Raw genomic sequence first — 16,822 nt, 5'->3', positions numbered from 1 at the left:
TCATGTCCACATTCTAGTCATTCTTTAGGTGGAGAACTTGCTCCTGAGTTGCCGTTTGTGATGAGATCATGTACTGATGGCCAGTGCCCCCTCCTTTGTTTTGTTGTGTATGGGCCATTTAAATTCTTCTTTGTAGGGCACATTAATTTCAAAGGCGCCAACTTGGTGTGGGTGTGAATTTCCTGATTGCCGCACAGCTTAGTGTACACTGTTTATGGCCCTTCGCATTTGTCCCAGTCACCAGTGTAAGCGTCACCATTTTTGAGTGTCCTATCTAACCCTTTTTAATCAGGTCATTCCCCCCCCCCCCAAGCCTTCTCTCTCCCAGAGAAAAGAGCCTATGCAATGCCGCAACAAAAAGTTTTGTTTAGAGAGCTCCTTTTAACATAACATTCCAACGTGCTTCAGGGGTACAATAAATAGTCGTTTGTGTGTGAGGGATGGACAGAAACTCTGGGAGCAAGGCACGGATAATAAATGTTGGCCTTGACAATGATGTGCATCCCATGAATGAAATAGTAAGATGTGCCTGAGGGAGAGAGACTGCTTCACGTTTTTTGGATGTGATCTGTCGTTAGGAAGTGGTGGATCTTGGATACTCGGTGTGTTATTTGCAATGAAGCCTCGTGGACAAAAGCTAATGGAGAAATCCCTTGTGATCCAATCTTTGTTCCTATTGGCTGATTTTTGTTTAGTTATCTCAAACCAAGATCTTGTCCCCAATTTGTTTTTGGTAACTCCCACATTCTAGTTGAATGAAGCACTCCTGAGGATTCTCCAGTTCCTTACTCTCTGGATACCTGGACCTTTTGAACCTTTTCCCTTTGATTCACCCTTCCTTCCAGTGAGCTTTGGCCCAGTTTCTAAACCCAGATGTATATGTCCTTCCGTTAACTTGGCTTCACGCTGCTCCCCAAATGTTATTTATAACTGGGCATGCCATAATTTGTTTAAAATTCTGGTGACACAAAAGATTGTGGGCAATTTTAAAATAGTGAATCGATTCTCTTGACTTCATTTGGAGGGGCGGGGGGTACGTCTATGAAGTAAGAATCACATTTTTCATGTCAGCTGGTCATTGGTCAGATGGCACAGTGGTTAGCACTGCTGTCTCACAGCGCCAGGGACCTGGGTTTGATTCCCGGCTTGGGTCACTGTCTGTGCGGGGTCTGCACGTTCTCCCCGTGTCTGCGTGAGTTTCCCCTGGGTGCTCTGGTTTCCTCCCACAGTCCAAAAGGCATGTTGCTTGGGTGCATTGGCCGTGCTAAATTTTCCCTCCGTGTACCCGAACAGGTGCTGGAGCGTGGCGACTAGGGGATTTTTCAGTAATTTCATTGCAGTTGTGACAATTAAACACAATTGAGGTTTTGTGTGCGTTTTTTGTTAATAGAAAGGAAGCCAGATATTAGCTTTCCGGCATTTGGGCTGGTGTGACTCAACTGTTTAAATTTTTTTCTCTTTTTTAGGCTTCTTTCTTGACAAAGAAATTGAACATCAGTGGGAAGCGGGTGAATCTTGCGATATGGGTGAGTAACTCTCTCTCTCTGTGAGGCATTTTCACTGGTGTTGATTGCTCTGTTCTTTGGAATGGTAATAGGATGTTCATAACATTTGTACAACCTGTGACTGTGACAAGTCTGAATGCACCAGTATGAGATGACTGCGGCTCACTGAAGCTGTGGACGGTCCCTGTACATTGCCATTGTTAAACTGCTGTTTCAATATCTTCACGGTGGCACAGTGGTTAGCACTGCTGCGTCAGCGCTAGGGACCCAGGTTCAATTCCCGGTTTGGGTCACTGTCTATGCGGCGTCTGCACGTTCTCCCTGTGTCTGTGTGGGTTTCCTCCAGGTGCTCTGGTTATCCTCAGTCTGAAAGACGTGCTGGTTAGGGTGCATTGGCCATGCTAAATTCTCCCTCAGTGTACCTGAACAGGTGCGGGAGTGTGGCGACTAGGGGATTTTCACAGTAACTTCATTTCAGTGTTAATATAAGCCTACTTGTGACACTAATAAATTTAATATTGTTGTGGAGCTGAATGGTTAGTACCATGGGTTACAAATACATTGGGCAGTACAGGCACTGATCTGATTCTATTTTTCCCAGTAGGGTAGTACTGGGTGTTGCTTCAGAGTGTTAGGTTCCATTGGATAAAACTCTTTTTTTGAAAGCACCTTTCAAACCTGAGGAATGAGGGAAGCTGATGTTTGGGAACACCACCATCTGCAAGTTCCCCTCCGGATTGCGCACTATCCTGACTTGGAGTTATATTGCCATTCCTTCACTGTCACTGGGTCAAAATCCTGGGATCCCTTCAGTAGTACCATGGGTGAATATTCCAAATGGACTGCAATGGATCAAGGAGTCAGATCCCCATCACCTACTCCAAGGCAGTTGGTTATGGGTGGCACAATGGTTAGCAAGGCCGCCTCATACCGCCAGGGACCCAGGTTCGATTACTGGCTTGGGTCACTGTGTGGAGTTTGCACGTTCTCCCCTTGTCTGTGTGGGTTTCCTCCCACGGTCCGGAAGACATGCTGGTTAGGTGCATTTGTCATGCTAATTTCTCCCTCCGTGTACCCGAACAGGTGCTGGACTGTGGCGACTAGGGGGATTTCCACAGTAACTTCATTAGTGTTAATGTAAGCCACACTCCGGTGCCTATTCGGGTACACTGAGGGAGAATTTAGCATGGCTAATAAATACACTTTAAATATGGCCTAGTCAATGACCCTGTGAATGAATATAATGGATTGGATCATTCAAGTAGAGTGAACTAGCTGTAAACTGATGAATATTTTACATGTTGCGATACAAGGACCATTGAAAAATTCCCAGGCTGGTGACAGTCCTCTGATTTAAGCAATTTGCATTGAAGCTTGAGTGGAATGTTAATAAAGCAGCAGATAACTCTGACAAAGAGCCATCTAGACTCGAAACGTTGGCTCTATTCTCTCTCCACCAATGCTGTTAGACCTGCTGAGATTTTCTGTTTGTGTGAGCAGAAAATTATAACTTGGGTGGGTTTCAATAATGGCAAAAATCTGATCCGAAACTGTTTTGCAGTCTGACTTCAGTTGAATCTGGCTGAAGTAGAAGATGCTGTAATCAGTTTTTTTTTTCATTGCCCCTTCTAGCTTGCTGGAAGTATCTCAACGGCATTGAACTCTCATTGCCAAAGCTCGCCTTTCTACCTGACCAGCAGCCAGTATAGATTGTGCTGGTGTCAGTGGTCACGAGAGCTTGACTGAATTCCAGCCCCTGTGATGGATCCAGCAGTCAGTCGACGAGAGGCTGTGCCAGTGGGCTGTGTAAATGCTGAGATCAGATTACAGCTGGGATGTAAGGACTTGACTACCTGTAAAGACGTGCATTCTAACCGTTATCTTGCAATTGTGTCTTGGCCTATATATGTCGTGTTTGTGAAACCTACCTCTCCACTCACCTGATGAAGGAGCAGTGCTCCGAAAGCTCGTGATTCCAAATAAGTGGTTAGCACTGCTGCCTCACAGAGACCCCGGTTGGGATTCCCGGCTCGGGTCACTATCTGTGTGGAGTTTGCACATTGTCTGCGTGGGTTTCCTCAGGTGCTCCAGTTTTCTCCTACAGTCCAAAGATGTGTTGGTTCGGTGCATTAGCCATGCTAAATTCTCCCTCAGTGTACCCAAATAGGCACTGGAGTGTGGCGACTAGAGGATTTTCACTCATTACTTCGTGAATGTAAGCCTACTTGTGACAAATAAATAAATTTTTAAACCTGTTGGACTTTAACCTGGTGTTGTGAGACTTCTTACCGTGCCCACCCCAGTCCAACTCCGGCATCTCCACATCATGGCTGAGATCAGGAGACGTGTCCACTGTTGTAATTGGAATGGGATCCATTTGTGCAAGCTGCGTTTGGGCAATAACCCCTTTCCACCAACTCGTACTCAAAATCCGTTTTGAAATTATGATCTCAGCCTGTTTTAAAAGGGGGTCAAATTCCCAGGGGAAATACTCTGATGATTTGATTTAGTATTGTCACATGTCTTGGCATACAGTGAAAAATATTTTTTTCCTGCACGCTATACAGACAAAGCATACTGTTCATAGAGAAGGGAAGGGTACATAAAGTAGTGTTACAGTCATAGCTAGGGTGTAGAGAAAGATCAGCTTAATACGAGGTAGGTACATTCAAAAGTCTGATGGCAGCAGGGAAGAAGCTATTCTTGAGTTGGTTGGTACATGTCCTCCACCTTTTTGTATCTTTTTCCTGATGGAAGAAATTGGAAGAGAGAATGTCCGGGGTGCGTGGGATCCTTGATTATGCTGGCTGCTTTTCCGAGGCAGTGGGAAGTGTAGACAGTCAATGGATGGGAGGCTGGTTTGAGTGATGGACTGGGCTTCGTTCATGACTGTTTGTAGTTGCTTGCGGTTTTGGACAGAATGGAAGCCATACCAAGCTGTGATACAACTGGATAGAATGCTCTCTGTGGTGCATCTGTAAAGTTGGTGAGAGTCTTGCCAGCATGCCAACTTTCCTTAGCCTCCTGAGACAATAGAGGCATTTGTGGGCTTTCCTAACTATGGTGTCGGTGTGGAGGGACCAGGACAGGTTGTTGAAGCGATGTATGTAATGTTTAAACCGTTGTGGGGTTGGGGTGGTGGTGGTAAGTCTGGGGGTACTTGGCCATGATGTGGAGATGCTGGCTTTGGACTGGGGTAAACACAGTAAGAAGTCTCACACCAGGTTAAAGTCCAACAGGTTTATTTGGTAGCAAAAGCCGCTCGCTTTCGGAGCGCTGCCCCTTCATCAGGTGAGTGGGAGTTCTGTTCACAAACGGGGCATATAAAGACACAAACTCAATTTACAAAATAATCGTGGCTTTTGCTACCAAATAAACCTGTTAGACTTTAACCTGGTGTTGTGAGACTTCTTACAGTACTTGGCCAGCCAACATGCCTTGTCTTTGTTCAAATAGCCATGGATGTGACCACTTTTTATAATGAGGGCCAGGAGTTTGTATCCATAGTGATGTGACAGGGTGACTTGCCACAATGGAGAAGCCTAAACATGCTCTAGTAAAGAGGTCCTCTGAGCCAATTTGGATTGATGTTGAAGGCAGCTGGAAATGGCCAGTCCATCTCTCATGATGCCTGGTTTTGCTCTCAGCTAGTAGGTAATCCATAGAATCCCTACAGTGGGGAAGGAGGGAATTTGGCCCATCAAGTCTGTACCGACTCTCCAACAGAGCATCTTACACAAGCCAACCCCAGCCCTATTCCTAACCCCATGCATTTACCCCACTAATCCCCCTAATCTACACTAAGGGCCAATTTAGCACGGCAAATACACCTAACCTATACATTTTTGTGTGGGAGGAAACCCACGCAGACATGGGGAGAACGTGCAAATTCCACACAGTCACCCAAGGCTAGAATTGAACCCCAGCATCAAGGCAGTAACCACTGTGCCACCCCCAAAACAGCACACCTCGACTTCTGGACCAACTCTGAACAAAGTCTCAGCTCCCTGTCAGGGAATTGAACCGTGTTCCCCCGTGTGACAGGAGGGGATACTAACCAGGAACTACTCCAATAATGGGTGGAATTCTTGAGGAGATCTTCAAAAGCTCCCAAGAGGTGGGGCGGCACAGTGGTCAGCACTGTTGCCTCACAGCTCCAGGGACCTGGGTTTGATTCCCGGCTTGGGTCACTGTCTATGTGGAGTTTGCACATTCTCCCCGTGTCTGTGTGGGTTTCCTCCACCGGTTTCCTCCCACTGTTCAAAGACGTGCGGGTTAGGTGCATTGGCCATGCTAAATTGCCTCTTAGGATGTGTAGGTTAAAGGGATTAGCAGGGCTGATATGTGGGGTTACGGGAATAGGGCCTGGGTAGGATTGTTGTCGGTGCAGACTCGATGGGCTGAATGGCCACCTCCTGCACTGTAGGGTTTCTATGATTCCGAGGTATCTCCAAAGTTTGGCCTGGATTTGTAGCCACCCCCCCCCCCCCCCCACCCCCGTGCTATACAGACAAAGCATACCATTCATAGAGAAGGAAAGGAGAGAGTGCAGATTGTAGTGTTACGGTCATAGCTAGGGTGCAGAGAAAGATCAACTTAATGCAAGGCAAGTCCATTCAAAAGTCTGACAGCAGCAGGGAAACATTAAAACATTGTTAGTGCATTTAAAAGAGTTAGAATAAAGTTTTGGATGCATAGAATTAGAAGGTATGCCGGGTACAGCTTGCGAGAAGTCCCCTCGCTCCGGCGTCACCTTGAGACAATAATTGAACTGAGGGGCAAACTGGGAGTTGAAGTTTTTGAGCTAACCATTCCAGAAGCTTCTTATCGCTGGAGGGGTTCTTCCGTTTCCCACTTGGTAGGTGTTGCTGGGCCGACTTCTCCCAGAATGCTCCAGTGAAGTTCCTTTGCCACTCTTACCGGACTATGTCTGGAACGCGCTGCCCGGCGTGGTGGTGGGAGCAGTTACGATGGCGGCATTTAAGGGGCAACTAGTCAAATACATGAATAGGCTGGGAATGGCAAGATATGGACTCCATCAGAGCTTACGGTTTTAGTTTAGGCAGGCATCATGATCGGCGCAGGCTTGGGAGGGCCGAAGGGCCTGTTCCTGTGCTGGACTTTGCTCTTTTCTTCCTGTGAAAAATCTCTAAAGGTGCTAATTCCGTACATGATTAAGTTAAAAGCACCACTTAGTACGTTTTACAAGGTGCTGAGTTCTGTGATGATCTGATCAAATGATTTTAACCAGCAGCTGCTCCCTACTGGTTACCATAACACAGTGTAGGCCACCAAGACAGAAAGGGAAGGAATTGGATGAGATGTAACATTTCCTGTGCATTGCTAATATCATAGGATTGGCACGGCACGGTACTTAGCGCTGCTGCCTCACAGTGCCAGGGACCGGGGTTCGATTCCCGGCTTGGGTGACTGTGTCTGTCTGTCTGCGGAGTCTACGTGTTCTCCCCATGTCTGCGTGGATTTCCTCTGGGTGCTCCGGTTTCCTCCCACAGTCTGGAAGATGTGCTGGTTAGGTGCATTGGCCATGCTAAATTCTCCCTCAGTATACCCAAACAGGTGACCAGAGTGTGGCGACCGTGGGATTTTCACAGTAACTTCATTGCATTGTTAATGTAAGCCTACGTGTAACACTAATAAGTAAATTTTAAATGACTGGGGAATAGAGAGAGAGAGAGGACCCAGGACACGGCTTTCCATTTACTAATCTAGGCCTGTGTGGTGGGGGGTTGTTCATGTCTTGGGGGCTAATTCATGTCTTTTGAAGAGAAGGATGTTAAACTCAGCAAAAGAGAATTCCGGAATTGAGAGAGGAAAAATGACATACGATTAGCAATATCCAGTTTCATTTGTTTTTCAAATCTTGTATCTTTTAAAGCATTTGAAATATCATCCTGCTGCTTTGTCCAGTAAATACAGGTCGGTTTTCTGAGTAACTGTTTGATTTTCTTTGAACGATTCTCCAGTGGGGGAAATAGAGACAAGACTAGTTAATACTCCAGCTTTGTTCGCTTCAGGGTGAATTCCAAAAGCTTGACATTTTGATTTGCGATCTTGTGTATTCCCTCGTATCAGAAACATGGGCAGACAATAGATGCTCACTGGTCCAACCCTGAGAGGAGTGCAGGAACAGAGGGACCTTGGGGTTCAAGTGCATCCATCTCGGAAGGTGGCCAGGCATGTTGAAACAGTTGTTAAGGTTATGGGATCCTTTGGGTTTAAAAATAGAGGATAAAAAGCAAGGAAGTGATGCTACACCTCTACAAATCATTGGTCAGACCACATTTGGATTATTGTGTTCGGTTCTGGGCACTGAAAGACGTTAAAGCTCTAGAGAGAGAGTCCAAAGGAGTTTAGATTTACTGGAATGATCCCATGAATGAGGAAAGATTAGAGAAATTCACCTTTGACCGGAGAAGATTAAGAGGTGACCTTATTGAGGTGTTCAAAATTCTGAAAATCTTGTCAGGGTGAAGAAGGATGTTCTGTTCTCATGAGTTGGTATGTCAGTGACTGGGGCGGGGCGGGGGGGGGGGGGGGGCACAATTTAATGAGGAGTGAGATGAAGAGAAACTTCTTTATTCAGAGTTGTTGGGATTTGGAATTGGTTGCCTGGGAAAGGGGGGTGGAGGCAAATTCCAGAGGAGGTTTGGAAAGAGCGTTGGATGCATATTTGAAAGTGATGAATGCAGAGGGATACGGAGACGGGGCTGGAGAATAGGATTTGCTGGATAGCTTGTTCAGGAGCTGGTGCAGACATGATGGGCTGACTGGCTCCTTGTGCTGTAAAATTTAATCTGAAATTCTCTTTCCCCTGTACAGGACACGGCTGGACAAGAACGCTTTCACGCCTTGGGCCCCATTTACTATCGAGATTCAAATGGTGCCATATTAGTATATGACATCACCGACGAAGACTCATTCCAGAAGGTGGGCTACTTGCCATACTGAATGAAAATGAATAAATGATAAATGAAAACCATAACTCTCATCCTGTACATCTGGATACCCCCTGTTTTCTGTTGGGTGAACACAGTTTTCCATCTTTTATCTGTGGCTCAGTGAGTAGTGCACTCGAGTCGCGAGGTTTCAGCTTCAAGTTCTGCTCCAGGACTTGAGCAGAAAAATCCAGGTTGACACTCCAATGCAGTATCGAGGGAGAGCTGCATTGCAGGAGGTGTGGTCTTACTGAGGCCCTGTTGGCCTGGTCCTACTGGTTGTAAAACACCCCACCACACTTGCCAAAACAGATGATCTGGCCATTATCATGTTGTGGTTTGTGAGATCTTGCTGTGTGCAAATTGGCTGCCTACATTACAACACTTCAAAAAATAATTGGCGAGAGAAAAAATGGAGACATCTGGTGGCTAGTAAAAAGGGCTACATAAATACAAGTCTTTCAATTTCCTTCGTATGTAATTCCAACCAAATTGTTTTCATTCACTCGCCACCCCCAGAGGAAAACTTGGCAAGATAATTGTGTGACTTGGAAAATTAAATACGCTCTAACTCTTTCAATTTGCATTGTTAAAATAATGGAGATTTAGAACAGCCTCCTGTCAAAAGTCTGTGGATTTTGGGTAAACTGAGGTTTCAAAACTGAAGAAAGATCAATAGATTTTTATTTGCTGAGGCACTGGGAATGAAGTCTAAATTGAGTTGAGGTTCAGTCATGATGCAGCGGAATGATAGAACGAGCTCAAGGGGTGAATGGCCTCATCCTGTTCTTGTTGGGGGCGGGTGGGGGGCATGAATTAGTGCAATGGTTGTTGCAAAAGGAAATATAACAGCCAATGAGATCCCACGCCACTAACAAGATCTCTCGCACCTTGAGTCGAATGAGCATTTCCTCTGTTGGCACTGGTTAAAGGTGGTGTCCCTGGGATGATTCTCTTGAGTTGTACCAGGAGATTATTAACTCTCACCTTAAAGATGGTGACACGCATGTGAGAATGCAGTACCCGTCCAGCATGCTAGCATAATGCTCGGCATGTCAGCTCTCCTGGAGTTTGTCTTGTACCTACAAGCTTCTGATGTAGAGGCAAGTGTACTGTTCAGTTATTAATATGCAAGAAAATTAACACAAGTAGCCTTCAAAAACGCTTCATTTTATGAAGCATTCTATGCAATGGCAATACAGCAGAGATTTTCCATGCAGCAATACAGAAGGGGTTTGCCAATATACCAGCCTAACAATTGGGATATTAACATTCCCGCTGTGATGAAGGGTCATTACAACTTTGCAAGTGTTTGACAGTGTGGATGTGAGAAAGCTATATGTCCACATGTGGGGAATCCAAATCCCAGAGTCATACATACAAGGTCGATACCGGTAAATCCAATGTGAAACTCTGGTTAAAGAAGTTTTTCCCAAGTGGTTAGAATATGGACCCCCTACAACGAGTAATTGAGGCAAATAGTTGTTGCTGCAATTTAAGGGAAGTTAGATTAACCACATGAGGGAGCAAGACACGGAAGGATAGACTGATGGTGTCAGAGGAGGTTTTTGTGGAGCATGGATTATTGTTAATAACCCACCTGCCCAACTTTCTGGATTGCGGTTCATGTTGGTGACGTCAGATCTATTTTTAAAAACAATGTCTTTAAACCTTACAGGTGAAGAATTGGGTAAAAGAGCTACGCAAGATGCTTGGCAGTGAAATCTGTCTCTGTATTGTAGGTACGTGAATACCTAATACTTGTATCACCCTGTTTTACGACCTCCAGATTTGTTTTTTTATTATTCTTGTGCCTACAGGTGAGCACAGTAAGAAGTCTCACAACACCAGGTTAAAGTCCAACAGGTTTATTTGGTATCATGAGCTTTTGCAGCGCTGCTCCGAATGCTGGCGATGCCAAATAAACCTGTTGGATTTTAACCTGGTGTTGTGAGACGACTTACTGTGCCCACCCCAGGCCAATGCTGGCATCTCCACATGATGTCTACAGGTGAACCCTGTTGTGGCTCTTTTTTAGGTTTGCTCTCGACCCTTTCATTCTTTTGCTCTTATATCCTCTTTCCTTTGATGTGTTGTCAATGTAATTTTATACCGAGGTCTCGTGGCCTGTGGGTACCGTCCTTGCCTCTTAACCAGAAGTTCTAACATTTCCCTCCTTGGGACTTGATGGCCAAGGAAGGTTTGTTCATAACATGGCCAAGCAGATGGAGTATCAACCTACAAATCCTTCCAACATGCACCAATGACAGGTAGTAAGAGTGGGAGTGACTCCTGGTCAGCCATGTGATGGGAGCAATGTTGGAACCTCTTGCATCTGCTATGGTCTTGGATCAGAACCTCAAGTTACATTAGGAAGCCAGACTAGTTCCAGACTAGTAACTTTTCTAATTTGGCATAAACGTGAGGTTAGGATGCTTCACGTCAGGAGTAATTCCACTGACAAATTGGGGATCTTTTATAGTAAAACAAACTTTGAGGTGCTACACCTCAGGGGAGGGGGAACCTTTAATAACACAGTTTAAAGCAGCTTAACTATTAACAGTTGAACAATATGTAAAAAATGAAGGGAAACAATTTAATTTCTAATTTGTCTGTTTCAGTTCCAAATAAGCAACATTTTTCTTATAAACTTAAAAGCAACTTTAAATACAGTTAACCATAAATATACTTGCTATAATGTGTAGACAGTCTTAAAGCTTTGAGAGAGAGAGTGTTTCAGCAGCTTGCAGAAAACCGCTTGTCTTCAAGTAATTCCCAGCCAAAACTGAAAAGACTGGCTGGAATTTTACTGTCCCGTCTGCCACGAGAATCGGAGTGGGCAAGGGGCGGAGCATGGGTCGATCAATTGACCTTGGGCGGGATTTTACAATTTTGGGATGAGTGAGGCTGTAAAATCCCACCCTGATTCTCTGCTACAGACTAAGCTCCTCCCATTAGCCACGTCATCATACGACCCTGCCTACCTAAACCCTCTTTCCAATCCTTTCAATCAAAACCCCAGGGGCAATCTCCACCTACAAACACAAATCCATTAGCTCTATTCTATGTAAACAATGGCTACAATGAACAATTATTCTGCTCTCCCAGCATCTGAGTTAAATGTTTTACCAGACGCACCGACTGCCTGTAGCAAAAAGCTGAATTTTAAACATTTCCCTCAAACAGAAAAGAGACTATATAGATTTATGCTTTCTCTATAAACCTGAAGCGGGTTCCTTTCCCAGGACACTGGAAATCTTCTGACAATCATAGAATGTTTAGAGCACAGACAGAAGCCATTGTGCTGGGTTTTCTTTTTGCAAGAATAATTTAGCTGCTCCCACGCCCTGACCTTCTCCTGCATTTGCTTTCCTTCAGGTGTTTATCCAGTTCCCTTTTGAAAGCCACAATTGAATCTGCCTCCACCACAGTGTCAAGCACTGCATTCCAGATGGTGACCATCTGTTGTCTGGTGTTTTTGAAACAAAAATCTCTCTTTTTGCCTTTTGTTTCTTTAGTCATTCACCTTCAATCAGTTTGCTTTGATTCTTGACCATTCTGCCAATGGGAACAGTCTCTCTCTCTCTGGACCCTTCATGATTTTGTCAACCTCTATCAAGTCTCCTCTAATCTTATCCATTTTGGCTGAAAAAATAGAAAGGGAAATTGTCTAAATTAGGAAGTAGATTCAAAATGTGTCTGGGCAGAGGGATCTGGGTGTTTGTGTTCATGAACCACAAAGTCGGTATGCAGGTGCAGCATGTAATAAAGGCAAATGGGTTGTTGGCCTTTATTACAAAGGGACTGGAGTATATAAGTAGAGAAGTATTCTTGCAATTGTATAGGGTGTCGCTGAGACAACATCTGGAGTATTGTGTCCAGTTTTGGTCTCCCTATTTGAGGAAGGATGTTGCGGCATTGGAGGCAGTTCAGAGGAGGTTCACCAGATTGATTCCGGGGATGAAGGGGTTGACGTATGAGGAGAGATTAAACAGTTTGGTCTTGTCCTCGCTGGAGTTTAGAAGGATGAAAGGGGATCTGATCGAGGTATATAAAACACTCAAAAGGATTGATAAAGTAAATGTTGACCAAACGTTTTCTCTTCTGGGGCAATCTCGAACAAGAGGCCACAGGTATGGGTTGAGAGGCAGGAGATTTAAAACTGAGAGGAGGAACTACTTCCTCGCAGAGCGTGGTGGATTTGTGGAATTCGCTGCCCCACAGCATGGGTGGAGTCTTGAATCGTTGAATGGTTTTGATTTATATTTCTGATTTTTTTTTTCAAAAAACGGGTTAAAGGGATATGGTGGCGGGGGTGGATTTGAGACCAGGGAGAGATCAGCCATGATCTGATTGAATGGCGGAGCAGGCTTGAAGGTTTGAATTGCCTACTTCTGCTCCAAATTCCCCTTTTCTGTGAGATCTTTTCAGTACCCTCTCTAGTCTTCAATTCTTCCTGAAGAGTGGTGCCCAGAATTGTACCAGTTGAGGCCTATCCAGTATCTTATAAAAGTTTGACTTAACCTCCTTGCTTTTGTACTCAAAGCCTCTATTTTTATAAAGCCCAGGATCCCATATATCTTACTGACCGCTTCCTCCAACTGTCCAGCCACTGTTATTAACTTGTGCACATATTCGCCAGGGTCTCTCTGATCCTGCATCCCTTTAGTTCAGGTTGCAAGAGGTCCCTCCATTCCATGAAGCTTTTGTTTTAAAAAAAGCTAAACACCAGGCTGAACATCCTTTCTTTGCTTCAGTTTTGAGCTCTATCTTTCCCAATTCTCACTCCCAAATCCTTCTGACATTTACACTTGGGACACTGAACATTTATTTTTTAAAAAAGAGTAATTTTTAACCAGTTTACAAGTTTTGCTGCCTTTTCTGGTGGTGCCGATTGGATTCTGGAAATGACCGTTTATAATGACCATTTTGTTGAACTTGCAGGAAATAAAACGGACCTGGAGAAGGATCGGAACGTGTCCGTTGAGGAAGCAGCAGCGTGAGTGCGGTCAGGTCTTTACTTCAGAATTTGACCAGATGCCCCAGCTGGTGATGGGCTTTTCTTGGGTCCCTGGCAAAGACCAATACAATGTGGTGACTTGGAGAAAAGACTGGAGAAACTCAGCAGGTCAGATCTGTGGAGAGAGAATAGAGCCAACGTTTCGAGTCTGAGTGACCTATCCTGACTCAGCCTTGGCTGTATCCTCTCTCCTCCACAGGTGCTGTCAGACCTGTTGAGTTTCTCCAGCATTTTTCTTTTTTTGTTTCTGGTTCCAGCATCCGCTATATTTTGCCTTTATTGTTGTGTTTTACAGCCCCCCCTTGTGTGGTTTACAACCCCCCCCCTCCTCCTCCCTGCGTGGCTGTTAGCTGCGTGGCCACTGGAGAGAATAGAGTGGGATAGCGTGGTAATCTCTGCCCCTTTTGGCTAAGCGAGTGTTAGCTACCAACCAGCATGAATGTCCACTTGCACATCAACCTGTTTACAAACTCTTTCTCCCCCCCCACCCCCCCGCCCCCCGCCACCCCCTATTCTGCAAGTGCTGGTCATCTGACTCAGTAGCTCAATCATTCTTGACCCTGGTTTCCCGTAGACTCAGCCACTCGCCACATCTTGGGTTCAATTGCACATTGACACTTCCTCATCCGACCCAACATCTTGCAGGAGGTATCCTGTTTGTTTTTCTGGTCCAACAGTCACCCATTGTTACAATTAGCAGCTTAGTTCATCAATCTGTGACGGACAAAACAATTGCTGATGTGATTCAGGTTTTGGTGACTCATCAATTCTAAGTACGTACTTTACAACAGAAATCTGTTCAAATGTGAAGTTTCCATTTTGAAATTACTCTGACTAACTGCTGCATTTATTTAAGATGATCGTTATGGATATGACTGTTCCTTCACTGTCGCTGGGTCAGAATCCTGGAACACTTTCCCGAAGGGGGTTTGGCGGTTTTGGGAGGGGGGGCGGGGTGGGGTGGTGATGATGGTGATCTAGTGGTATGGTGGAATTTGAAATCAATTAAAAATATCTGGAATTAAGAATCTACTGATGACCATGAAACCATTGCCGATTGTCGGGGAAAAACCCATCTGGTTCACTCGTGTCCATTTAGGGAAGGAAATCTGCCATCCTTATCTGGTCTGGCCTACGTGTGACTCCAGAGCCACAGCAATGTGGTTGACTCCCAACTGCCCTCGGACACTACAGATAGATAACAAATGCTGGCCCAGCCAGCAATGCCCATGTCCCATGAATGAATTAAAAAAAAGACTCTCCCTATAACAGCACTATGGACGTGCCTATACCACGTGGACTGCAGCAGTTCAAGTAGGTCACTCACTGCCGACTTCTCAAGGGCAATTGAGGATGGGCAATAAATGCTGGCGTAGCAGCTGAATGATTTAAAAAAAAAAACATTATCTGCAAGTAAGTCACTCCATGATAGTCTTATAGCATCATACTATGGTACCTGTGGGGGAAATCTGAAGTTGGATTTCACAAACTCCTGATGCTATCTAAGCATCTGCTGAAGAGTGTTTGAGACACATCTTTATTTTTAAAGTCAGTCAGCTTTTTAAAAAGAATTTTCATGGGGTGTGGGTGTTGTTAGCTGGACCAGCATTTGTTGCCCATCCCTAATTAGCCTTTGAACTAAGTGTCCCACTCGATCACTTGAGTCGTTAAGAATTAACCACATTGCTGTGGGTCTGGAGTCGCATGTAGGCCAGACCGGGTAAAGATGGCAGATTTCCTTCCCTAAAGAAATGTGAATGGGTTGGCACAGTGGAAGAACTAATGTAAGGGGGAGTTATACAATAAATGGCAGAGCCATCAAGAGTATAGAAACAGAGGGACCTAGGTGGCAGCACAGGTGGTGAAGAAGGCATATGGTATGCTTGCCTTTATAGGATGGGGTATAGAGTATAAAAGCTGGGATCTGATGATGCAGCTGTATAGAACGTTGGTTAGGCCACATTTGGAATACTGCGTCCAGTTCTGGTCGCCGCACTACCAGAAGGACGTGGAGGCTTTAGAGAGAGTGCAGAGAAGGTTTACCAGGATGTTGCCTGGTATGGAGGGTCTTAGCTATGAGGAGAGATTGGGCAAACTGCGCTTGTTCTCCCCGGAAAAACTGAGAATGAGCGGAGACCTAATAGAGGTGTACAAAATTATGAAGGGTATAGATAGGGTGAACAGTGGGAAGCTTTTTCCCAGGTCGGAGGTGACTATCACGAGGGGTCACAGGCTCAAGGTGAGGGGTGAGATATAACTCCGATATCAGAGGGACGTTTTTTTTACACAGTGTGGTGGGGGCCTGGAATGCGCTGCCAAGTAGGGTGGTGGAGGCAGACACGCTGGCATCGTTTAAGACTAACCTGGATAGTCACATGAGCATTCTGGGAATGGAGGGATACAAACGAATGGTCTAGTTGGACCAATGAGCAGCACCGGCTTGGAGGGCCGAAGGGCCCGTTTCCTGCGCTGTACTGTTCTTTGTGAGCACTGCTGCCTTACAGCTCCAGCGACCTGGGTTTGATTCCCGCCTTGGGTAACTGTGTGGAGTTTGCACATTCTCCCCGTGTCTGCATGGGTTTCCTCCAGGTGTTCCGGTTTCCTCCCACAGTCCAAAGATCCTATTCGGGTGGGATTTATAAAATAAATGGCAGAACCATCAGGAGCACAGACAGAGATCTGGGAGGACAGGTCCACAGATCCTTAAAAGTGGCAGCACAGGTGGAAAGGGTGGTGAAGAAAACCTATGGCATGCTTGCCTTCATCGGACAGGGTGTTGAGTATAAATGTTGGCAAATTATGTTAGTTATATAAAATGTTGGTTAGGCCACATTTGAAATACTGTGTTCAATTCTGGTCACCACACTACCGGAAGGATGTGGAGGCTTTGGAGGGAGTACAGAAAAGGTTTACCAGGATGTTGCCTGGTATGGAGGGTATTAACTATGAGGGGAGATTGAATAAACTGGGATTGTTCTTCCTAGAAAGACAGAGGTTGAGGGGTGACTTGATAGAAGTTTATAAAATTGAGAGGTATAGATAAGGTGAACAGTTGGAAGCTTTTTCCCAGGGCAGAAATGACAATTACAAGGGGGAAAAGGTTCAGTGGAAGTGTGTGTGGGGCAGTGCCAAATGAGGTGGTTGAGGCAGTTACATTAGCCACATTTAACACTTTTATCTTGATAGACATATGAACAAATGGGGAATAGAAGGATATAAGCAATTGGTCTCAATAGGACAATGTGATCAGCACAGGCTTGGAGGGACAAAGGGCCTGTTCCTGTGCTGTACTGTTCTTTGTTGTCTATGCGGGTTAGGTTGGTTGACCATGCTAAATTGCT

The 16,822-nt window shown here is 45.2% G+C and overlaps 1 protein-coding gene across 1 annotated transcript in view; it reads left to right on the top strand.

The window, feature by feature from the left end:
* Positions 1-16,822, top strand: part of LOC144511793 (ras-related protein Rab-21-like) — a 28,556-nt gene that overhangs the window by 5,002 nt on the left and 6,732 nt on the right. Inside the window, exons 2-5 of the mRNA XM_078242129.1 lie at positions 1,467-1,526; positions 8,346-8,453; positions 10,140-10,203; positions 13,406-13,460. Coding sequence (XP_078098255.1) covers positions 1,467-1,526; positions 8,346-8,453; positions 10,140-10,203; positions 13,406-13,460 — 287 coding nt within the window. The remainder of the gene's footprint in view (positions 1-1,466; positions 1,527-8,345; positions 8,454-10,139; positions 10,204-13,405; positions 13,461-16,822) is intronic.

The sequence above is a fragment of the Mustelus asterias genome, chromosome 25, assembly GCF_964213995.1.
Source record: "Mustelus asterias chromosome 25, sMusAst1.hap1.1, whole genome shotgun sequence".
Taxonomy (NCBI): Eukaryota; Metazoa; Chordata; class Chondrichthyes; order Carcharhiniformes; family Triakidae; genus Mustelus; species Mustelus asterias.
This window is presented reverse-complemented; position numbering and strand designations above follow the sequence as displayed.